Source organism: Tricharina praecox, assembly GCF_024521635.1.
Source record: "Tricharina praecox strain CBS 144465 chromosome Unknown BZA05scaffold_13, whole genome shotgun sequence".
Classification (NCBI taxonomy): domain Eukaryota; kingdom Fungi; phylum Ascomycota; class Pezizomycetes; order Pezizales; family Pyronemataceae; genus Tricharina; species Tricharina praecox.
This window is the reverse complement of record NW_026250415.1, coordinates 139,285-161,535: the sequence shown is the minus strand read 5'-3', so window position 1 is coordinate 161,535 and position 22,251 is coordinate 139,285. Positions and strand designations below refer to the sequence as shown.

Sequence of the window (22,251 nt, the reverse complement as noted above, 5' to 3'; positions counted from 1 at the left end):
GCCCTCCTGCACAGTGAACACCCATGACTAGACCTCTATAGACTAGGTATCCATTTCATATAGCAGCTCTTCCGTACGAGCGATACCCGAGGAAAACGAAGAAGACTACATGAACCACAGATGCATACCTAGTTAAGCAATACAAATAAGAATGTAGAAGCAATTCCACATACCTACGCAGAAAGGCGAATACCATGTAGGAATGATATGGATACCGATTTGGACCTCGAGGCTGGCTCTCATTGTGAACTGTCAACGCCGGCGACGGGCGGTGTTGATTCGTGATTTCGTATATAATTCCGTCAACTTGCAGGTTGCCTAGGTACTTCTTTTTTTTTCCTACTACAAATATCTTCCATCAATGCTCTCCTCTCCTCCGAGCACTCAACTCGTTACCTATTGTGATTACCAGCAGTTCGGTCTCGACACATGAAGTACCTACTAACCTACACCCATAATCCATTATGTAGGATCTGCTCGTGCGCTGTCTGATTACAGTATACCTAGGGGTGGAACTTGGAAGTAGGTAGTCCGTCCAGCCTCCAGGTCACAACCGGTTGCAGTGGGGGATCCCAGTATGTGAGTGTGTAGCAGCGTCCAACGTAAGGCAGAATGAATTATAGCAGCACAACGCTCCCAATCACTACCTGTACATCAAACAAATGCACCCACTACCAGTCTACCATGCTCGCGGAAATTGTTACTACTTAAGCAGTCAGAGGCCCACAGTTCGGTAGCCGTGGGATATCTCAGCCTCTGTTACAACTTACTGCACACGGCCTCGTCCACCAAACACGTATATACAAGCGGTTGAGGCGGATGCTTTCCTTCTTCTTCCTTCCTCCTTCTTCTTCCTTCCTCCTTCTTCTTCCTTCCTGCATTGTACTGTACTTCCGTATTGTAATTTGCACTCAGTTTTCTTCGTAAACGATAAGCCTCATCTTCTTGTTGACTTTCCGGATTAACCACCTAGCTCTTGAAATCCACTGCATAGACCACCGGCCATAACCCTCGCCTTTTTATTCCCCCACACCCCACATCCCAGATGCCCAACCAAACTACATCAACGACCAACCTAAGAACTCCATCCGATTCTCGTCAACCGAGCACACATCGTCTCCACTACCCAGTCTCCACCACACAGCCCAGCCCACAATAACAAGCCTGTATGCTTGCTCGTTGCGACCTTGATTCCCCATAACAACCAATCACAACTGATCACTCACAGCGCCGTCACATCCTCACATCCCAGCACTCGCGTTTATTATCTTCTCGTATGTACTGAGTACTATGCAGCCTGCGGATCGCTCGCTGCCCAGTGCCAGCACCTCCTTACCCCACCGCGGGGCACAGAAAACCAGCCAATGAACTCCACATCCAGCCACATACGCCAGGCACGACACGAGGTTAGCTCGCCACCCACCGGCCACCCTCCGGCTACGAGCCACCAGCCACAAGCCACGAGGTGACGTAACCATACACACCCACCAGGTACCTACATAGCATACCTAATATGTCTGCCCGTTCCTCGTGCCTCAACTTCACCCGATGAGCAGCCTGCGCATCTCGTCATGCCTCAACCTCGCCCGATGAGCCTATATATATACCCATCTCGTCCAGCCTCACATTTCCTGAGATGCCACTCCGTCAACCTTCTACTCCGCCAGATTCCCAGCCGCGGCAATTACAAGTCTCCCAGCCCGCAGCGAGGAACGTCAATGTTTCCTCCCGCCTCCCTCAACCCCCCCGCCTCCCTCATCCCCCGGCTTGGGAAGTTAGTAAGTCTGGCGATGACGTATCATCTTTACATCTCTCCTGCCAACTCCGGGGTGGTCAACTTGCCAGCTTGCTTGCTCGATGGACTTGTCTCGCTGCTCTGCTCTGCCCTAATCGGCGGTAGTGACATCTCCTCTACATTTATACCGGGATATTCCCACTTCCCTGAAGATCTGCATCAGATGTGTTTCGGGTTACACAATCCCGCCACATCATCCCGCCTCATCCCGCCACTTCATCCGCCACTGTATCACGGGCTTATCATCATCATTTCGCTTCACCTCTCGCTTCACCTCTTTCCCACAAATCCTTCCCACAAAGGACGATAAGCACAACGCAACAATCGTCATTTATTCGTAACGGCCAATCAGTTCAGTTCAACACAACTATCAGAGTCACCACTTCAATTCACAATTCCGCCATCTCTCCTCTCGCCGTCTCGCCAACACGCCATGACGCACGCAGTCACCAACCTCTTTTCCCGCCCCACACCGAAGTAAAGAAATACAAAGCTACTTCTCAAGTGTTTCAGCAAGCTCGCACGCCTACTCCTTACTCCTTCTTGACAGTCTGCCCGCCACCGAGCATCTTTCCAACATCGCTGACCTCACCGAACCTCTTGACAAGCGACTTGGCGACAGTCCACGCGCTCTTCGCGCCCTCCGGGACCTTCGAGTCAGTAACGAGGGCATCGCCCCTGAGCTCGAGGCCCTTCATGGCGTCCCTGACAAAGACGCTCTGGGCGTACCTTGCGCGGAGGAAGACGGTGTAGACGACGAGCAGGGTCCACGAGTTCTGGAAGACGAGGCAGTACAGGAACACGCGCGCCCACAGGAACAGCTCCAGGTTTGCGACTAGGTGCATACTGGCGTCGTAGTTCTTCTTAACGAAGCGCGCGATCGTCTCGGCGATGGCGGGCTGCGGCGCCCCCGGTGCGGTAGGCGTGATCGTCGGGATCAGATTCGTGCGAAGGTACGTCAGGAAGTGGAAGGTGCTGTACACGGCGAAGGGCAGGAGCGCGGGGAACACGGGCTTGCAGTAGAGCCAGGTGAAGGCCATCACTATAAATCATTAGACACTATCCTTTCCCCACCGATCCTCTGCTGAGACCTACGAAGGTATTGCACATTCTCATCGCCCAAGATCTTGATAGCCCCTTGCTGTCCGGTGGGCATGTTTCCGCTCCTGAACCTAGCACGATAGGCCTTGTAGACGACGATGCCATAGGTAGCGGCGGCACTGAGGAACGCCAGACGGTAGCAGATGCTCGCGCCGGTGGTGTTCCACGAAAACTTTGCGATCGAGAAAGTGTAGAGGAGGGTAGTAGTGAGGAGCGTCAAGTGTCTTTAAACGAATCAGATCAGGATGATACTTCTGGTTGAGCAGGATGGGAGAGAACTTACCCGACAAACCACGCAAATTGCAGCGTCTGCGCAAGGTTGGTGAGCCTCACGGTCAGCGGCTGAGCGGCAGGGGGAGCTGCGGCGGCGGGAGTCGACATCTCTTCCGCTCTGGCTGGCTTTTGTGTATGTGTTGTTATTGGGTTGTGGATTGGGTGTGTGTGTGTGTGTGTGGGGATAAAAGTTTGTCGCAGCTGTTGATGGGAGAAGGAGGAAGGAAGTAGAAGAAGAAGAAGAAGAAGAAGAGGAGTAGAGGAAGGAAGGAAGGAAGGGGATGATGACGGGAGAGGGGGGGCTAGCGAAGGAACCGGAAAGCATGCAAGTGGTGGCTTGTCCACCGACCGACCTTCGACCTAACTACGGAGGACTAACGTCACCCACTGCGACCCACTCTCACGCAGTTGCACCCACCCAACTCCCAACCCATCCTGCGAGGCCAATGAGCAGCACACCAATCATCCATCCAGGAACCAAGCAGACATCACTCACTCATGCCACCTTTCCTCTTCTCTTCTCTTCTTTTCTCTCTTTTCTTTTCTCTTCTCCGTTTTTTGTTTCCAGCATCCCCATCCCGATCCATTTTTTCTCTCTCGCTCGTGTGCTTTTTTTTTCTTCCCATCCGCATCCGAACCGTGCCCACGCCAGCCATGCCAAGGAGCGCCACACTCTCGCTCCAGATGAAGCCACAGTGACGTTTTCCTCTCGTCTCCGCCTAGCCATGCATCGCACACGAGCCATCACTGCTAAACTGTCAAACTGCGTCGCCTGTTCCCATTCTCGCACCGAGCTCGTCTATCAACTCGCTCGCCTGCCAATCCACGCTCGCCTGCAACGGTGCGAGGCTGCAACGGTTCAAGGCTGCAAGGCTGCAACTATGTCACGAGAGGCAGAGGGAGAGTGTCTACAAATAGCATCACTCGATAGTCGACACATAATACATATTGTCCAGTGCCCACATCCTTCACATGCAATAGTTACGGTCCAGTGGTCCGTGCCAACACATCACCTCCCACATAACATCTCCTCCTACATGCATCCATACCTACTCTGCATAGCACTATAGCACCTACATACCTGCGATCACGATCCTACGCATCCGTCTACTCTTTTTTCTTCATATGCATAGGGTATCATATCACGATTCACGATCCCTCATCACCCCCACATTGCACATTGGGCACAGTACGCAGAAATTTTTGGATAAAACGTTTCTCACACGCACACACACACACAGCACACACAGAGTTTCACACTTACAGCACAAAAAAAAGACCCGAAAGAAAAAAAAAAGAAAAGAGAAAGGAAAAAAAAGAATAACTGCGTTATACTAAACGTTGTAAACCAAGAAACATGGCATAGGTATCGGGTGAGTTAGGGAGGACGAAGCAAAGCAAACAAAAAGGTAAAAAGCAAAGTACAGAGGGAATAAAAAAAAAGGGTAATAAACAAGAGAACAACCAGGGTGCTCGCTTGCAAGGCTGGAGGATCGAAGGGTGAAGGGTGAAGGAGATAGTTAGAGGTCGAGTAAAGTAGGTGGTGTAGAGAACACACAAAAGGAAGACAATGAACGGTTGACGAACCCACCAGGCGCACGGAAGCAAGCAAAGCAAAAAGAAATGAAAAGGGAAAAGTTATCAAACAACCATCCATCGTATCCCGCACATCGATTCGAGACCCCCCTTTTCTTGCGTGCAAAAAATTGACGGCAATGGAAAGAGAAAAAAGACGCAAAATCAGTAACTTCTTCCGTGGTATACCCGACATTCCGCAGCCCCAATATCCCCCTCCATCCCATGCCATTACTCTCTAGCGACGACGAGGCGACTACATGTTGAAGGCTTAACGCAACGAGAACCCCTTCCGGCCCTTCTTCTCTTCCAGGGGTCGGCCGCTCTCGATCCGCTGCTTCTTCTCCTCGAGCTCGAGTCTCTGCCTCTCGAGCTGCTCCTTCATCTCGCGATGACGATCGTATAGCTCCTGCTCGCTCATCTTGAGCTTGCTCTCCTTCTCGGCCACCTTCTGCTGGAAAACCATCTTCATCTCGGCCTCCATCTTGGCGAGCTTCTGCTCGTGCAGCGTGCGCTCCTCCTCCTGCTTGACGGCGGGGTTGACCTCCTTGAACACCGACGGGTCCTGCTCCACACCCATGGCGGCAAGCTTCTCGGAGCGGTAGTTCTCGTACAGCATGTTACTAGTATGCTCCTTGAGCTCCTCCATGTGGGTGCGGATCAGCATCTGGCGCAGCTTGACGAAGTCACAGTGCTCCTCGTTGTCGACCTCAATCACACCCCAGGGGTAGCGACGACCGCGGATCTTGCGTCCGTCGGCGGACTGGACCTCGTTGTTGGCTCCGACAACGGCGAAGGGAACCTTCGACATGATCTCGTTGTTCTCGGCGATGGTCTCGTCGTCGTCAAGATCGTAGCTGGGTCCCTCGAAGATGTGGATCTTGTGGTGATTAATGTCGGCGAGAATCTGTCGAATTCAATTAGCTCCAGATCGCTCACCCATCTCACACGTGCACGTAAACATACCCTGAGCTTGAACGCAGAAATCTCCTCGTCGGTCAAAGTATCCGCCTTGGCGATGACGGGGATCAAGTTGACCTTGGTATGAAGCCTCCTCATCACCTCGATGTCCAGGGGCTTGAGCGAGTGACCAGTAGGCTGGATGAAGTAGACGCACGCATGGATGCGGTTGTCGATGATGTTCATACGATTGACCTTGTTCTCGGCCTCGAGGTAGGCGTCAAAGCGCTGCTCGATGTTGTCGACGATCGGACGCCACGACTCGTCGTTGTTCACGAAGTCTCCGAATCCAGGGGTGTCGACCACGGTGAGACGCAGACGGACACCGTTCTCCTCGAGCTCGGTAGAGATCGACTGGATGGCCACAGTCTTGGGGATGATGTCGGCGGACGGGCCCTTCTGCTCCTTCGGGGGGTATAGGGAAGTGTTGAACAGAGTGTTGACTAGGGTCGACTTTCCAAGACCAGATTCACCTGCAAGTCGTGACGCCCAAAACATCAGCCATCCATCACAAATCATGCAGGGCACGTGTGCCGCGCGAAAACAGGCGAGTGAGGAATGCGCGCGGCGGAAATCTCCGTTTCAGGGCAAGACATACCGACAACCATCACGTTGAAGTTGAACCCTTTTCGTACAGACTTCCGGTGCCACTGGTTCGGCAGGTTGGCGAAACCGACGTAGCCAGTGAGCTTTCGCCTAACGATGTTCTTCGCATCTGCGGCAGCGGCGGCGGCAGCCTGGGCGGCGGCCTTGGGGTTCGTTGACGCGACGAGCGGCACCGGAGGGGGAGGAGACGAGGGGGACTCGACAACACTCATTTCTGGGTTTCCGTTCTCTATTGTCGCAGCAGCCGGGAGAATGTCAGTCAACGTAGATTTGAGAGCGGCAAGCATGAGAGCGTCGAGAAAGCAAACAGACAGTATCGATGGGAAGGAGAACGGCGTATGAGCAGAACGTGATGAGAGATGTAGATGGCGAGGATGGGCGGAGGAGACAAGGGGGTAGGGGGGGTTAGTTGGGGGAAGGTAGATGAAGGGGGGATAGTGCTGCTGAGATGAGGGGGCAGCAGCTGCTGCGTTATAGCAGCGTAGGAGCGAAGGAGGATTGGATTGGCCAGGGTGACGTGGTGCAGCAGAGATCCAGGGACTTTGAATTTGTGACAGACACCACTGGATGATCCCCAGTTTGCCGAAACCGCAGCCGATGCCCAGCACCCAACAACGACAGCCCAATTCCCCATAAAGAACCGACCCCCAACCAACTCTTCTCTCTCTATCTCTCGCTCGGGTGCTTGCGCTTGAAACCGCATCACCACCCCCCATACTCACACCCGCCCTAGAAATAGAACGAGTGCAGTACATCGGGCAGAGAAGAAGAAAGGGGAAGGGAAGAGGGCGTGAGCTCGCTACACACGACACGTCCAAAGCACGCACGGCGGCGGCGAAGACGACCGTTGAGCGCACGCATCACGCGTCTCAACGGCCAACAGCAGCGGTTGTACGACATAACGAGAAACGAAGCAACGTACCCATAGTGGTGGTTGTGGTGGTGGTTTATCGACGACGGAAGTGGTGAACGTGGACGAGGAGTCGGCGGCGGTGGTGTGTATGGTGGGAGGATGGAGGAGTAGGGGTCGCGTTCTTCAGTGATTCTTCTACTATGCAGCGCAGCAACCATGTTAGCAAGCCAATCCAGTTCCTCCGAATCAATTGAAGCCAGCCAGCCAGCCAACATCGACCTCGACTCAGGGGCTAAGCAGCCCCTCGACAATCCTTCAGGTTGCGTACCCTCAAAAGCCAATGGTGCGTGCGAGAAGTGAAGTGAAGCAGAGCAAAGCAAAGCGAAAAACAGAAAAGGAGTGACGAGTTTGTTTGTAGATGTGTGGAGTGTGGAGTGGAGTGTAAGGGGCTTTCAATCGAAGAGCAGAGCAAATGGACAAGGAACGTACAGAGAGCAGACAGAAGCTAAGCCGCAAGAAAAAAGCGGGTGGGAAGGAACTGGCACTTTTATTCGGGAGATGGGGAAGAATGAGAGAAGGAAGGCAGGAAGGAAGGAAGGAAGGAAGGAAGGAAGGAAGGAACGAGGAACGAAGTGTGGCGGAGGTGGAGGGAGGAAGGAGTAGGTAGGGCAAATGGGAAGGGGCAGCAGCAATTGCAAGCAAGACAGAGAAGAAGAAGGAGATGGACTCAGAGATGGACGAGAGTCAACTGCACTGGATTGGGAAACAACTCATTCCTGTCAAGCCGTGTCCCCCTCCCCCGAATTCGAAGCTCCAACAGCTTCATCTCTCGTCTGCATCATCTATCTCCATCCATCTTCTCATCGCAACCTTCACACACAAGAAAACAGACACACACACTCAAAACGTACCTCGAATCTCGTCTCGCTCGCACAAACAATTACTTCCCGCTTATTGCTGTTGCTGCTGCTGCTGCTGCTGCTGCTGCTGCTGTTTATGCTGTTGCTGCTGCTGCTGCGTGGTGATATGATTGATATGATAGATAGCTGCGTGCTTACTGCTTTGCCGATGGAAGTAGTGTGTCCAGTCCCTCTCCTTCATAGAGACGGAAAAAAAGGGGGGACGGACACTCGCACTGACGCCAAGCTTAAATCAGCACTTTAACGCTGCCTGCAGCATCGCTCCCTCCCTTCCTCCCTGAGCCCTCCCTCCCTCCCTGGGACGCCCTGACCGAAACATCGCCAGCGAGCGAGCGAGCGAGCAAATCTCCCGCGCGCTCCTGGGGAGATGCGTGCTGCCAGTGCCAATGCCAATCAATGAGTCCGTCACTTACTGGTATCTATCGCCCGCCTCCAATTGGAATCCCCCACTTCCAGTCCTTTACTCTCTCTTTCTACATCTCTCTCTCGCTCGCTTTCACACATCGTCCTCCCAGCCAGCCAGCTCCAATTGAGTTTCGCCCGACCTCCGCCCGTTCTCTGTAACTTCAGGGACTCACAGCTCGCACGCGAAACGCCGCCAAGCCGCCAGACTGCACAGAGCCACTTTCCGACAGTCGACTTTCCCAGGATGTCGCAGAGCCTCAAAGCGAGCGAACCCCTGAGTTTGTCAGGCCAAGTCAAAAACGTCAGGCGAAAGGCTAACTAGTGAGAGGCCAAAAACGGGTGAAGCTTCAATCAAAAACGTGATCAGTTCAACGGGAAAAGTTTAGGTAGTTAAGGGCGATGATGATGATACATGATAAAAGGGGATGATACAAGGTGGTGATCTGAAGATCAGGTCCCATCAGGTCTCTGTAAGGTCTCCTCTCTTCGAAGCTCACGATGACACTAGATATGCCGCCTCTGCCCTCCGCGCACCTCGCTATGTAAGAAGGACTGAGGTCACGCAAAGTTATTCGCATCTGCAGATAGGTGGGGCGATATGTAGAATATATACAAGCACGGAGCTCGAGGATCAAAGGTGCAGACAGTACTTAAGCAGAGTACTTCAGCGGAGGCTGTTCTATGTAGTACTTGCAAGAGTATCATACACTCCATCTCCATTTCAAAGACAATCGCAGCAGCAGCAGCAGCAGCACGGGAACATCCCCATCCCCATCCTCACCCTCACCCTCACCCGCACACTCACCTATCACCCCATCGAAAGCAAGCAAACTTTCGTACAAATCTCATCAACACATACCATGTATTCTATCTTCCCGCCCTGCCCCCCTCCCCATTTCAAACCGTAAAAAAAAAGAAGAAAAACCCATCCATTTATCCACGTAACACACCCACTAAGTACATAAAAATCTACTGCGCCTGCTGTAGCCCAGCCTTCTCCATCTCGACCCTCATCTTCTCCTGTTTCTCCTCCTCATTCCTCTTACGCTCCTTCTCGTCCTGATCCGGGCGTCTAACGGCGATGTCCTTAGGGCGGTAGTCACTAAATGCCGCCTTGAGGACCTTCTCGATGACCCAGCAGGCGGCGTAGTCGAGCGCCATAGTAACCGTCATGGTGATCTTGAACTCGTCCGTGAACGGCACGAGCTTCAGCTTCTCGTTGATCTCGGGGATGAGTTCTGTCGAGCACGAGAAGGCGACTGCGGCGACGCCAACAAGGCCCCAGTACATGCCGCGGTTCTCCTTGATGCTCTCGCGGAACGGACGGCCCTGGTAGTTGATAGCGAAGGTCGAGATCTGCTGGATCAGCTGCAGGAGGTAGATAGCGGAGTTGAGCAGCGAGGGCGAGAACTCGCCCTCGAGGTCGACGTTGGGGTCCTTGGGCTCGAGCACCGCCACGTAGCGCGAGATGTAGATCAGCGAGATGATGTGCACGGCGAACTGCCCGAGCACGCTGCCGATGATGTACGGGTTGAAGATGTTGGGCTGCGGACGCTCCTTGCTGAGCTTCTCGACGGACTTAGCGCGCGAGAGGGACAGGAAGCACACGCTCATGAGCATGCCCGAGATGGTGACCTGGCCGTCGCCGAACTTGATGCCGTCGAGGTACAGCACCGAGAGGGAGTACGCCGAGATCAGGCAGTTCAGCGCCAGGATCTTGTACATCTGGATGGTGGCGACGAGCGTGCAACGGCCTTGGCGGATGATGTTCGGGATCGCGATGACGTTGGCGAGCTTGCTGGTGAACGGTGCGGCAACAGAGGCGTCGCCGAGCTTGATCGACGGCGGCTCGGAGTCTTCCTCCATTTCCATCATCGAGCCCATCATCCGGTCGGCCAGCGCGGCGCCCTGGTTGGCGACCGCCTGCTGCTGCGGGGTGTTGCGGCCGGGGTTGTTCGTCTTCTGGAGAGCACGGGCACCGGGGGTGACAACCGTCTCGATCGCCGTGTGGCCGAGACGAGCAGCGAACTGCTCGACGGGAACACCCTTCTTGGTAGCTTCGCGCTCGATGGCGACTTGGTAGTGGGGGTTTCCGGCTCCGGGAGGGTACAAGTGGGCGATATGGGCGGGGGGAGGGGGACAGGGCTGGTTGAAACGCTTGGTGATCGAAACCTGCTTCTCGTACATCTCCTTGAACTTGGTCACGCGGTAGTGCTCGGCGATCTTCTGGAGGTCTTCTTCGGATCCGTTGAGGAGGGCGACTCCGACGTGCGCTTGCTTGAGGGCACCGACGTCGTTGGTTCCGTCTCCGCACATGAGCGTGGTGTATCCGGCATCTTTGAGGACGGTGAGAATGAATTCCTGTAAAGAAGATTAGCATCAGCATCATCATCTCGTAATTTTCCACGCGAGTGGAACATACCTTCTGAACGGGCGAGACACGAGCGTAAACCCACGTGTGCTTCAAGAGCTGGACAAGATAAGGCTGATCCTGGACCTTGCTCAACGCGTATCCAGTGATGCAGATATCATTATCCCTCAGAATCTTCGGGTCCAGGGGGTCTAATGCCTTGACGGGAATGATGATGGTCTCATCGACACTCCTCCACACCAACTCGTGTGGCGAGTTCTCATCCTCAGGCGCGTCCAAGATCAAAACATCGCGATCAACGATCTCGACTTCCCTGGCAACGTGGACGGCAGTAAGTGGGTTATCACCAGTGATCATGACAACCCTGTGCGAGCTCTCATTCAACATGCGGACGGACTTCTTCGCATCATCCTTGAGCGGGCAGCTGAGGACCAAGAAACCAGCAAAAGTAAGATCGCACTCGACCTCCTCGCGGCTAAGGCTATTGACCCTCTGGATGCTCATCTCGCCGTCGGTAGTCACCTGCTTGTAGCCCAGCGCGAGGACACGGGATCCCATGCGAGTGAAGTACTTGAAGGTGTCCTCGTAGTCGTCCGGCACATGCGTGAGCATTTTGCGGATCGTCTCGGGGGCACCCTTGACTCCGACGAAAGTGGCTTTCTTACCGCCGGCGACCATGATTGTGGCGACGGAGGACTGGCGCTTAAGCGCGGAAGAGAACTGGAAACGACGCTTGATCTGAACAACACCAGAGGCGACGGCAAAACCCTTGCCGGGAATCTGCGTGGTTGCCTTGGATGTGAGAGTATCGCGGGCACCGAGAGTCCATCCGAGAGCTTGAAGGGTGGCCTTCTCCATGGGATCTCCGACGATCTCGCCCTCGTCGAGCTTGACAAGGGCGTGGGCGGTGGCAAGGACAAAGGTGGTCTCTAGTCCAGCGGTCTCGACCTTCTTCAACTGCTTGTGGTCACCCTTCGGGCCAATGCCGGCAATACCCTCAACGACGAGATCTTCACCGGTCAAGGTGCCAGTCTTATCGAAGCAGCAAATGTCGACGCGTCCGGCGAACGGAATGCGGAACGGCTCGGTGCAGTAAATCGCGTACTTTCCAAGTGCCGCGAGAGACGTGTTGACCGCCAGAGACAGCTCCATAGGCAGCTCCGGGGGAACAACAGACGTGATGATGAGAACACAATCGAGCAACAGCTTGCTCCTCTTGCGGTCCTTGATGACACCTTCGGTCCAGACGTACCAACTCGCGGCGATGGCGAACATGAGAAGGAACAGGATGAACAGCAGCGCCTCGGCGTTGTTGGCCGAGACACGCTCCGTCGAATAGATCATGGTGCGGACGAGGGAACCTTGCGAGGTCTCGAATCCAGTACGCGTAACGACAGCCAAACCGCCATTATCGGGAGGAGTGGGAACACCGTTTCTACTTGCCGAAATTGACTCCTCCTCGTTTGCCGTGTTGTGGGTGATCTGCAGGACCTTGGTACCGCCGTAGAGCAGCGAGTTCTTGTCCATTCCTTCGGGCTCAAGGGTAGCATCGCCAGCGCGGAGCGCGATGGAATCCTTCAGAAGCGGCGTGGACTCTCCAGAAAGCATAGCCTCGTTGACGATCACCGTTCCGGAGAGCAGGACCATATCACAGGCAATACCGGAGTCCTCCTTCGTGCGACCGACAGAGACCAAATCGCCCGGAAGAAGCTTGTCGCTCTGGATCTCGGTCCATTTTCCGCAGCGGAACACCCAGAGATCGTACGGCTTAATGCTCATTCCACGGAACTCGGTGAGTGTCCTCTGACGCTGCCAGACAACCGTAGATTCGAAGGCGACCAGCATGAACAGCGTGAAGAGCGAATAGTACCAGAATTCATCCAAGCACCAAAGACCGACACAGAAGATCTGGAAGACGAAGAAAGGTGCGACCGCGTGCTCCTGGAAGAGCTCCGAGAACGTGGGAACCGGGATATCGAACGTATTGTCGCCATAGTGGTGAAGCAGGTGATTGATCACCTTGTCGCTCTGAAGACCCTTGGATAGCTGGAACTGGGAGAGCGTAGGAGCAGCATCGATCGGGTAGACGAGAGGCGCAAAGGAACCAGTTTCGGGGTTGTAGATGTAGCGACGCTTCTGGAAAAGAAAAGAAATCTCATCCTTACCCCCAGACTACAGACCCCCCACGCAGCACATCAGCACCAAAATGAGAGACGCGATGCGAGGGGACAACGAACCTTATCGTGAATCAGATTGCAAATGTCGGCAGCACCGGAGTTCGCCACCGGGATGACCTTGATCTGTTTCGCGTCCTCCACTCGTGTAGCCTACAACCCGTATCAGCACACCATCGACTCGCAGCGAATTTTGTTCTTCCGGTCTCGCGCCGCAGGAGACGCCGTGCGTTCCATACCTTGCTGCCCGTCGCCATAGCTCTCCAGCCTATACTCCAGTGACATCCCAGCCATATGAGCGCTTGGACCGTCAATATGGTGCCGAAGTAGAGGACCGTCCATTCCTGGCTCTGTATATGTTTATCGTAGGTCTCCTGGCGGAGATAGAAGCTGAAGAACGCAGGGTATGCGGCGAGGAACGGCCAGTTGTACAATCGTAATAACGGCGGTAATGGATTTAGAAGCGACGCTGAAGCGATCTGTGGGGAATCTACGAGCGCCGGCCTGGAAGAGGACTGTGTCAATATGTGATCTCTCCAAGGTCCGGAGGAGGGAGTGTGCGGCGGGCAGACTGACATGGTGGCGGTAATGTGGAAAAAGGCTTTCACCAGTCTCTGAGCTCAAGCTCCTTGACCGTGACAAGCTCGAAAGGTACAGCCCGTGGAAGAAGAGGGTTCGGTGACAGAGACCGAAAGTAATGAGGAACGGAAGACAAATGGGATAAGGGAAGGGATTTGTAGGCCGCAGGTCCTCTCTGTCGGCAAAGAGGAACACGTTGACGAAAGAAAGGAGATGACACAAGGACAACATCCAAGAAAAAAAAGAGCCGCATGCCGAGTCACCTACATGCACTCGACCGGAACATTATCGGCTCCTTCCGTTGCACTAGCGGTCACTCATACTCGCCCACCGCAACTCCGTTGTGAATGATGAGGAATATGATTGAGGAGAGAAGCCGAGAGCCTCCGAAAGTATAGACGATAGGGTAAATACCCGTGACTAATATATTGCAACACATTCTTCGAGATCGAACACACGATACGGTACCTACATGTCGCATATCTACGAGGTACACGGGATTTTGAACAGGACCAGGATAACGCACTTGCCATGTTCTAGCTATTTCACACGCATTGTCCCCATTATCGCATCGAACCATAGTGAGTGAGATAGGTACGACACGACCAGTCCTATACTGTGACACATCCCCTTAACGGTCGAGTGGTGGATGGCACTACGGAGAAATCCGTCTTCGATATCATTTAGGAACCCAGAAGTGCAACTTCTCCGTCCACCCAAGAAAGTTTAGATGCGTGTCCTTAGACACCATGCAACGATGAGGCGACGGAGCCTCGCCAATCGAAACCAGCTCGGAATCCTCTTGTTCGCGCTCAAACACGTAGAACGATAGGATCTCCTTCCACCCGGAGTGATTCAGTGGCTCGCCAAATTGGACCATCGTTCGGTGGGGCGTCTGGGCATGAGCCACCGATACTCGGACGGTCGCGCCACAGATGTTGGGATATAGGTACGCTTTGAAGCTTGTCCGCGCCGTCCAGCCGCTGTGATCTACGGGCTGTCGTGAGAACAGGCAGCGGTGCGGTTGGAACGCTTCGCCTGCATACACGGTGACGGTGTGCAGCTCCTCCTAGTATGTCAGGGCATATCCGAGCGTAAAGCTTAGGATTGGGTGTTAGATGTAGTAGCTACCATAGGAAATTTGGAATTGAATTCAGAGGGCTTCATGTATGGCGAGACCACATCGCTTTCCGGTAGGAGCGCTGCTTGATTAACCTAACCACGTTATGCGTCATTAGTATCGTACGATAAAGCAACTTTGCTCATCTAAGTAGGTACTGATAGTGATAGGGGAAGAATTTCGTACGTTTGTTTGAAGAACCTCCAGTTCATTTTCGCAGGCAGCTATGCCGTTGCTCAAGGCTACCGAACCGCCGACTAAGATATCCGGTGTTTGGCGGTCTTTATGTAGGTAGTTAGCGACGAAAAAGGTATTTTTTAGGTTTCAATACATGTCTTGAGTAGAGAATACAGTAACTGATACTCGAGGTAGGCATCCAACATACGATATGTCTGTTGTACATACTCTACTCAGTCACACTCTCTACCGGATGGAATCATACTCACCGTCGACCGCATCGCGAGGATCTGATAGTCGAGCGGTTTGAAACCGATTGAAGCTTCGTTGAAGCTTCTCAACTCGCGATACCGAGTGAGGACTGCACTACTCGGCATCAGCACATTACGATCAGCAAGCGGCAGCAAATGCAGGGTATTGGATCGAGTCTTCTCACAAAAGTCTAGTTGGAACCAGCTTCAGTTTCGAGCTCTCATCGAAGCGAGCCAGATATTGTGGCAGACCCTCCAAGTCCAGTTCACCGCATTGCACACCTCCTGCTTGTGCGACAACGGAAACCTCGCTGGAGGATGTCATTTGCTTCAGTTTCGCCACTGCTTCGCTGAACTCGACATCCGCTGCTGCTACTCCCCTGATACCAAAGTTTCGAACACCAAGTGCTGGGCCTGCACTGTTCCATCTGATCAGTGGTTGAAGGGACAGGTATTTGCATATCCAGAAGCTAGGAGAAACGTACAATCTTTGCAGCTCAGATACATTGATCCCCTTCTTAGCGGTCAACGACACGACCACCATAAGTTCGGTTCCCTCGATAAACCCTACGCAGGGTGTCAGGAACTACTAGTAGTGTACCGCCCCACGATCACAAATCGCTTTCCTCTGATGAAGCAGTCACCGTAGAGCATTCTATCGCTCCTATTCTCAGCCTTCAGATACTGAAACTCCACGTGGTCCCAGACGTGCCGTTGCCGGATGGACGAGGTGATGACATAGTTGAGGGTGCCTTCTCCAAACTGCGCATACCGGCCTTAAGCGTCAGCCCCAAGCGATCAGATATCAGAGCACTTTCCGCCAGCCTGCGTGCCTTTTTCTGGCTGAAAAACGAAAACCTCGAGGACACACTAGCGAGTCCGTGTTTGATGACCGCGCCGGGGCTGATATGTTGCGACGAGAAAATATCTCTGAGTCGAGGCTCATTAGCTGAGGAATCGACATTGGCTGTAGCCTGTATGTAGCATTGAGGTCCGCACCTGTAGTTCTCCACGAGCTTGCAGCTGTAGTTGGTGGACTGTGGACCCCGCGACGCCTCCCCGACCGTGACGGCATCGGCCATACACGTCTCCTGAAGAAACGAGTTGTATCTACAGTACCGATGGCGGGTGTTGCGTCAGCAGCGGAAACTCGCTGTGCCGGGAGTTGAAACGTACCCCATGCCTGTGCCGTATGTAGATGCAACCGTTAGGATACCGCGCAGCTGAGACATCGACGGAAGATCTTACCGGGCTGCATGGAAGGCATGTAAGGAGCCAACATATCCATCATACTGGTACCAACTTGAAGTTCTGTGGTCTTGGTGGAAGCGGGTGCGATGATGGACTTGGGACGATAATGTGTGACGGGGCTCGACATTGAGGGGAATAGCAGGAAGACGATGGTGCATGGTGCCTATTGCGCACGTACGACTGGCGAGCCCGTTACCCCACTGCTGCCGTGCCGCCGGTGTGTAGACAGAGTAACGAATCACAGGACAGATAAATCGTAACACAGTGCAACGGTGTAACCAACCATTGAAGATCCCTTCCAAAGCCACGCAGTACAATACATATCCGTAGCATGTCTGTGATGTCCTGCGGCTGAGCGTAGAGTGTGGCGCTCTGTAATTGTGTCTCTTTTTTTGGACATAGTCTAGACCGAATTCCGAATAGACAAGAATGCGTGAAGCGAGTGATACGTCATGATAAATAATGCAGTTAATGTTTGTTTGCGTACACCACGTCTTACTCACAGTACGTATTGTTGAAACTAGAGGGTGTCTACCATATGTATACCGAATTTAGTGACGGGAATATTCTGCTCAGTACCGCATTTCTTCCGTCGGACTTTTGTCGTCGTAATTTTACTACAGTCTAGCAACTACTTGGTTAGCATGACAGCGTTTTCTCTGCACCACGTTGTTGTGCGAATAGGGCAGTTCTCTGGTAGTTCTCTGCTATTCTGGACAATGCGTAGTATTTTGCATTCGGAGAAACTGCAGAAGAGCTTCCGGCTTTTTAGTAAGCGTACTAGTAAACATCCGTGTGGCGACCACACGGTGTGTGGTCATTAAGCCAGCGCCACTTAATGTAAAGTCATAAGTATGTACGTTGCAATACTTGCTGAATTTTGGGCGCCTCATAGAAGAAGCAGCGAGCTTTTCTTCCAAGAAGTGAAGTGCTTTGCACCCTGAGCACCCATAAGTGAGACCGGAGAGCGTATGGCGTAAAGGTAGATTTGCTCCTAGCAGCCACTGCCGTGCTGTTGGTAGTGCCTGAATCGGATCGAGAAGCCTGCTTGGACCAGGCCGGCTGGTAGTATTTGCCGTGCGTTGGGCGTCGCGCGCTCCACAACCATTACACTCTTTGTATCGTACTCCAGGTTTCCAGAAAGCAAACGCAATGACGGAAAGTGATTGACGGCAGGTTCTGCAATACGCGGTATCATCGCCAGAGTGAGCTGGAGCAGGTACAGTCGGTTCAATCTGTAGATCTAGTGGCATCATAACTTCTGCGGCATCATTCGAAATGCGATCTTGAAACAGAGGCTGAGTATCTGCTTCCACGCCTTGTAGTGTTCTGAAGTAGCCAAGAGAGAAGGTAGCGGGTTGAGGTCGTGAAGCACTTCATCGCTTAGCACTACTATCCTGATAAATTCCATTCTATTAGAGTTCACGGAGATCTACAAATCTAGAAGTGTAACGGCAGCGCAGTCGCTCCGCAGTATCGTCGCTAAAGCTCCTCCACGGCTCCGCTCCAAAATATTAGGGCTGGGCAGTCGCTTCGCTCCAAAATCCGACGGTCGGAAACATAGGGTTGAGCCACGGAAATCGCCACCATGAAACGCTACACCGGCTACCGTAAAACCCCACACCAGCCACCGCAAAATGCCACACCACTGCCCTTTATAGGAATAGATCTTTACAACACTGCGTATAATTTTTCGATACTGTAGAATTGAGACTATAGGAAAAAACATATACTAAGTTAAATCTGTATTCTCCTGAGACTGCTGGTTACAAATTTGTGCGGTAGTACTACTGATGACCTTCGGCTTTTCTCGGACTCTTCAGACCGAAATTTGGATTCGTCGAGTGACATCGCATGTACCTACTTCATGACACCAGCCCGAAAATAGGGTGGAGCACTGGAGCCAGCTCGGGCTCACAATCACTGTCACAGAGCTCGAGCATTTGCTTTCGCATGATCACGGGCTATGGTGGTACGTAGATCGACCTTTCGATAACCATGGTTGCTACCTGTGCTTGATGTAGAGTACACAACAGGACCGAGCAGCACGAGCTCGGAGTCGCAAATGGTGGGTCGTCCATCATCCGTGTGGTTCGCCAGGCCTAACGAATGCCCGCGGCTGGGCTGCACCTACCTAGGTAGGTACTACCTATATGTGAAGTGTTTTCTCGAATCTGGAGTAGCATTGAATCGGTATACTATCTAACCACAGGCAAGTGGCAACGAATGATCCCCCGTGTACAATACATAGGATGAGAAGGAGCGATCAGGGGCCATGCTCAGGTTTGATTGGTGGGCTGCAAGCACAGAAGCGAGCGCCTCCCGCCTGCAGGATTAATAATAATGGCACAGGGTGATAGACTGATAGTTCGCGATATGGAGCAACGCTACAACGACGGAACACATCAATTCTTTGCGCGAAACCACAGCGCGTGCCTCTTCGGTAGTAGGTACGACTTGATTGAGCACATATATATATACATATAAAAAGGCTTACATACGATATCATCCAGACATTAACGATTAAGTGTTTTGAAAATGTGCACACTCTTTACAGCAGTCCAACCAGAGCGACCAGACCAGCCACAGCCCCCACAAGCACCCCAGAACCACCAACCGCCGCCGCAGCAGCACCCGTTGGTGTTGGCGTCGATGTGGCGGCTGGCGTCGGCGAGGCTCGAGTCGACGTGACGATTGCGGTCGAGACCGATACTATGACGCGAGGGGTGGGCGTTGTGTTTGCCGAGCCCGAGCCCGAGGCGGTGGCCGTCTGGCTCGCCTCGCCCTCACCGCTGCCGCCGCCGGTGTTGGTAGCGGCGGCGAATATTTCAGTGAGCACGACCAGATCGCTGTGGAGGCCAGTGCGGGCACTCCCCTGCAGGTACGACTGCGTGGACACGAAGTCGACGTAGATGGAGAGGTACTCGTCGACCGCCGCGGACGACGCGGACTTGATGCTGGAGTATACCTCGGCCGAATTGGTGGCGGTGCTGATGACGGAGAGGACCGACGGGGCGAACTCCGGCCCGTCCTCGTAGTATGTCTGTGTGCTGTAGTACTCGGCGCGGAATGAGGTTCGGGCCGACGAGAACGAGCTCCAGCCCGGGTCGTTGGTGTATGCCGTTGAGATTTTCGAGACGAGTGACGTGATGACGGCGTTGTTTCTGGCCGTGTCAACACTCGTGGAACGGATTGGGGGGTGGGGGCACTTGTGGACTCACTGGCACGCCGCCAGTGCGGCGAAGGAGATTAGGAGCGGGATGGTGCGAGTCATTGTGAGGAAATTTTCGAGATGTCGAGAATGGCTTTGACGGACGAGCTGTTGATGGTGGTGGTGGTGGAGCGACGGCGAGAACGGACGCACCGGACGGGCCGGACGGGCCCTTATATGTACAAAGAGTAGTTACGAAAACACTCAGGCAAGGTAACTATTTGTGACGATTAGGCACAGCTTCTGCATGCGTACATACACCGGCAACATGCGGCCGAGACAGGACTTTCTGTGGATTTCCACAAAAATCAAGCCTTTCGGTTGGCCAGTTTGGCGAGGGAGCCGGGCTTTGGTGTAACTCCAGCTGGCTGCTGATAGGCTGGACCATTGCGCAGCGAAGCACGCCCCTGAACACCAACCGCAGGCGGACAAGACGTGCGCAGTAAAGCCATCCCAACTTCCCAAGTTTCTAACCACAGAGCCAGATATAGTACCTATACCACCGTAGTACACAGGCACTCTACACAAGTACTAACTAGAGAAGAGTATGCCTGCGAAGAGTCGACTCAGAGCTACATACGGGGGCCAAAAGCGATGGTCTGATTCGTACAGAAGCCATTGCCACTGTGACCGATTGCTCATGGAGGGCGCCACGTACCTGAACATGCGGGGTACTACCTAGTACCTATAGCAACACCACGGCGTTGGAATCAGTAATTTTGGCAATGTGGGGATTTTCTTTTCCTCTCGATAGTTTCTGTTTCCAGGCCGCAGTTCACAGGATCGGCACGTATGGTCGTCGCGTCGGATGTCCAATGCTTGAGGATCAATACCGATGGCCCTTTCTTGAGTCGATTGGATGGAAACTGGCTGACACTGCAAGGTCTCGTACTTATTGATTTCGCAGTTAGGCGACGACGCGTCACTGCCAATCACCCGTGCTTTCACGGCACCCGACAAACGGGGACATCGTCGCCCCCCCGAGAAACCCCTGGTAAGAATCAAGATAATTTCGGCTGCTTTGGAGCGCGGGGCGCCAACGTGCCGTGATCTTTGCTCTAGTTTCCAGCTCTCCTTTGGGCGATCCAGGTGGGCACTGTGATCACACGCTGTTGGTTAGGTAGTTAGCAGTTAATCTATCGTGTTCATCCACGGGTCAGGCAGTTACCGCTGTATTGTACATACAGTCAAAGCGGGGTACCTAGAACTTATGCTATCGATATGGTATTCACGATCGATCGATTGGTGCTGCATGGCGAATATGCTTTTTGGCCGGGTTGCCGGGTTTGGGAGGTGGAAAAACGGGTGTCACCGAAGCATTCTGCAGTACGTTTTTTCTAAGTACCTACGCGACCGTTCTCAGTACCGTATCGATGGCATAAAATCCCACCAAACCTCCAGGCCCCTCTCAGCCCCCCTGATTATACAGTACTCACTATTCAACATAGGAACAGTGCAAAATTCTGCGGTATTCCCCCGCCATATCCAGGGATTCGAGTTCACAGATCTGTGCCCGGAGTTTGCTCCTTGCTCCGCTTGACACTCGTTCTGAGTCCTGACTCCAAGCTCAAGCGCAAGCGCAAGCTCAAACTTGAGTTCACGAGCCTTCTTCCCGGGCTTGTTTCTGCCCCTTGAGCTGATGTTGGCCTCAATGGCCTTTCCGGCTGCCGTCCTGACCGTTATTGCCTTTTCCTCCTCCTCTTCCTCCTCCTCTTCCCCACCATGTTCTGCCGCTCCCCCATTTCCCAGGTCTCGGGAACGGCGATCACCCAGCTATCGAGCTCCGTGGTCTGTTAGCAGGTGCTGTGCGTGTGTTACAAACCAACTCTGGTTCACTTGGCAAGACCTTTGTCCTACATACAAGAGTTGGTACCCAATGGCCTCGACCAAGTACCTACTCTACTCTATGTAGTACCAGTCATCCCGCGTCCCACACAACCACTCCGCCCTCTCAAGGAGTCAAGGACGATGAAATCTGCACGATCAAAGCCTACATACAATCGAGATAGTTTCACGGCTTTCTCGCCCTTCTGCGCGCCGCCACCCCATCCGACCGGAGAATCGAGATCGGTGGACAGTGGACAGTGGACAGTGGACAGTGAACGTCGATCGATTACGTTTTATTTTTGACGGAGAGGCGTTTCCTGAGGTGTATGTAGCTGTGGGCCGGTGGCGATGGTTACGTGCCATCGCACCGAGTGTCGGAGTGTTTCCGAGTGCTCGTGTCGTCACTGTAGATAGTGCGCGCGGTCGCTCCTCGGCGTGGGCTCGGCGTGGGCTCGGCGAGCGGGAAGACTACTCGTTGATGTTCTGGGCCGGAAGTTGAGTTGGTCTCACTTACAAGAGAAGAAACGGGGTGGGTGTGGATACTGCATGTCGCGACTACCGAAAGAAGTGGTTGTACGGCATGGAAGCAAAATGGAGAGCTACCAGTAGTCGCGCCCAGGCGAGGGGGGTGGGGGAGCGAAGTGGGTACGGAGCGATTGAGAGCACAGATTGCCTACTGGCATGGTTCACAACACAAAGTTTGGAGCGCCACAGAACAGAATATCTACTGTTGCTGCCAGGAATTGCGGGTGGACGTATGTGGGGAGGAGTGCATCCTAGGTACTATGTAGTACTTGGTTAA

At 53.5% G+C, this 22,251-nt stretch overlaps 6 protein-coding genes across 6 annotated transcripts; 1 reads left to right on the top strand and 5 right to left on the bottom strand.

The window, feature by feature from the left end:
* Nucleotides 1–1,874: 1,874 nt before the first annotated feature.
* Nucleotides 1,875–3,505, bottom strand: BZA05DRAFT_474190 (uncharacterized protein). Its single transcript, XM_051488113.1, has 3 exons — nt 3,180–3,505; nt 2,891–3,120; nt 1,875–2,837 (listed from the first exon to the last, which is right to left on the bottom strand). Exons 1-3 carry the CDS (start codon nt 3,275–3,277, stop codon nt 2,329–2,331), a joined length of 837 nt encoding a protein of 278 aa, XP_051339058.1. The 5' UTR covers nt 3,278–3,505; the 3' UTR covers nt 1,875–2,328.
* Nucleotides 3,163–4,627, top strand: BZA05DRAFT_51389 (uncharacterized protein). Its single transcript, XM_051488379.1, has one exon. It carries the CDS (start codon nt 3,451–3,453, stop codon nt 4,237–4,239), a length of 789 nt encoding a protein of 262 aa, XP_051339057.1. The 5' UTR covers nt 3,163–3,450; the 3' UTR covers nt 4,240–4,627.
* Nucleotides 4,628–5,015: 388 nt separating this feature from the next.
* On the bottom strand, nt 5,016–6,597 carry BZA05DRAFT_425728 (septin AspB; the record flags this gene model as incomplete). The annotated part of the gene is made up of 3 exons (XM_051485971.1): nt 5,016–5,651; nt 5,711–6,177; nt 6,303–6,597. The coding sequence occupies 3 exons, from the start codon at nt 6,595–6,597 to the stop codon at nt 5,016–5,018; spliced, it is 1,398 nt and encodes a 465-aa protein (XP_051339056.1).
* A 2,522-nt stretch (nt 6,598–9,119) lies between these two features.
* On the bottom strand, nt 9,120–13,631 carry BZA05DRAFT_398937 (putative cation transporting ATPase). Its single transcript, XM_051483756.1, has 4 exons — nt 13,273–13,631; nt 13,097–13,186; nt 10,911–13,031; nt 9,120–10,849 (listed from the first exon to the last, which is right to left on the bottom strand). The coding sequence occupies exons 1-4, from the start codon at nt 13,609–13,611 to the stop codon at nt 9,458–9,460; spliced, it is 3,942 nt and encodes a 1,313-aa protein (XP_051339055.1). The 5' UTR covers nt 13,612–13,631; the 3' UTR covers nt 9,120–9,457.
* A 380-nt stretch (nt 13,632–14,011) lies between these two features.
* On the bottom strand, nt 14,012–16,630 carry BZA05DRAFT_398929 (uncharacterized protein). Its single transcript, XM_051483755.1, has 12 exons — nt 16,409–16,630; nt 16,337–16,343; nt 16,160–16,270; nt 15,994–16,090; nt 15,789–15,922; nt 15,646–15,729; nt 15,346–15,579; nt 15,179–15,275; nt 15,064–15,124; nt 14,919–15,013; nt 14,744–14,827; nt 14,012–14,678 (listed from the first exon to the last, which is right to left on the bottom strand). The coding sequence occupies exons 1-12, from the start codon at nt 16,536–16,538 to the stop codon at nt 14,292–14,294; spliced, it is 1,521 nt and encodes a 506-aa protein (XP_051339054.1). The 5' UTR covers nt 16,539–16,630; the 3' UTR covers nt 14,012–14,291.
* A 2,177-nt stretch (nt 16,631–18,807) lies between these two features.
* Nucleotides 18,808–19,864, bottom strand: BZA05DRAFT_398920 (uncharacterized protein). Its single transcript, XM_051483754.1, has 2 exons — nt 19,633–19,864; nt 18,808–19,575 (listed from the first exon to the last, which is right to left on the bottom strand). Exons 1-2 carry the CDS (start codon nt 19,683–19,685, stop codon nt 18,963–18,965), a joined length of 666 nt encoding a protein of 221 aa, XP_051339053.1. The 5' UTR covers nt 19,686–19,864; the 3' UTR covers nt 18,808–18,962.
* Between the last annotated feature and the right edge of the window lie 2,387 nt (nt 19,865–22,251).

Excerpts from the sequence above, each read along its gene's own strand:
- BZA05DRAFT_474190 (XM_051488113.1), bottom strand. The coding sequence starts at position 3,277 with ATGTCGACTCCCGCCGCCGCAGCTCCCCCTGCCGCTCAGCCGCTGACC. Across the intron at positions 3,121-3,179 it reads CAATTTGCGTGGTTTGTCGG|ACACTTGACGCTCCTCACTA; the intron begins GTAAGTTCTCTC and ends ATTCGTTTAAAG. Across the intron at positions 2,838-2,890 it reads TGAGAATGTGCAATACCTTC|TGATGGCCTTCACCTGGCTC; the intron begins GTAGGTCTCAGC and ends AATGATTTATAG.
- BZA05DRAFT_51389 (XM_051488379.1), top strand. The coding sequence starts at position 3,451 with ATGATGACGGGAGAGGGGGGGCTAGCGAAGGAACCGGAAAGCATGCAA.
- BZA05DRAFT_398937 (XM_051483756.1), bottom strand. The coding sequence starts at position 13,611 with ATGTCAGTCTGCCCGCCGCACACTCCCTCCTCCGGACCTTGGAGAGAT. Across the intron at positions 13,187-13,272 it reads CTATGGCGACGGGCAGCAAG|GCTACACGAGTGGAGGACGC; the intron begins GTATGGAACGCA and ends TACGGGTTGTAG. Across the intron at positions 10,850-10,910 it reads GTGTCTCGCCCGTTCAGAAG|GAATTCATTCTCACCGTCCT; the intron begins GTATGTTCCACT and ends TCTTCTTTACAG.
- BZA05DRAFT_398929 (XM_051483755.1), bottom strand. The coding sequence starts at position 16,538 with ATGTCGAGCCCCGTCACACATTATCGTCCCAAGTCCATCATCGCACCC. Across the intron at positions 15,923-15,993 it reads CGTTTTTCAGCCAGAAAAAG|TTTGGAGAAGGCACCCTCAA; the intron begins GCACGCAGGCTG and ends CGGTATGCGCAG. Across the intron at positions 15,125-15,178 it reads TCCTCGCGATGCGGTCGACG|ACATATCGTATGTTGGATGC; the intron begins GTGAGTATGATT and ends TATGTACAACAG.
- BZA05DRAFT_398920 (XM_051483754.1), bottom strand. The coding sequence starts at position 19,685 with ATGACTCGCACCATCCCGCTCCTAATCTCCTTCGCCGCACTGGCGGCG. Across the intron at positions 19,576-19,632 it reads GCCGCACTGGCGGCGTGCCA|AAACAACGCCGTCATCACGT; the intron begins GTGAGTCCACAA and ends TGACACGGCCAG.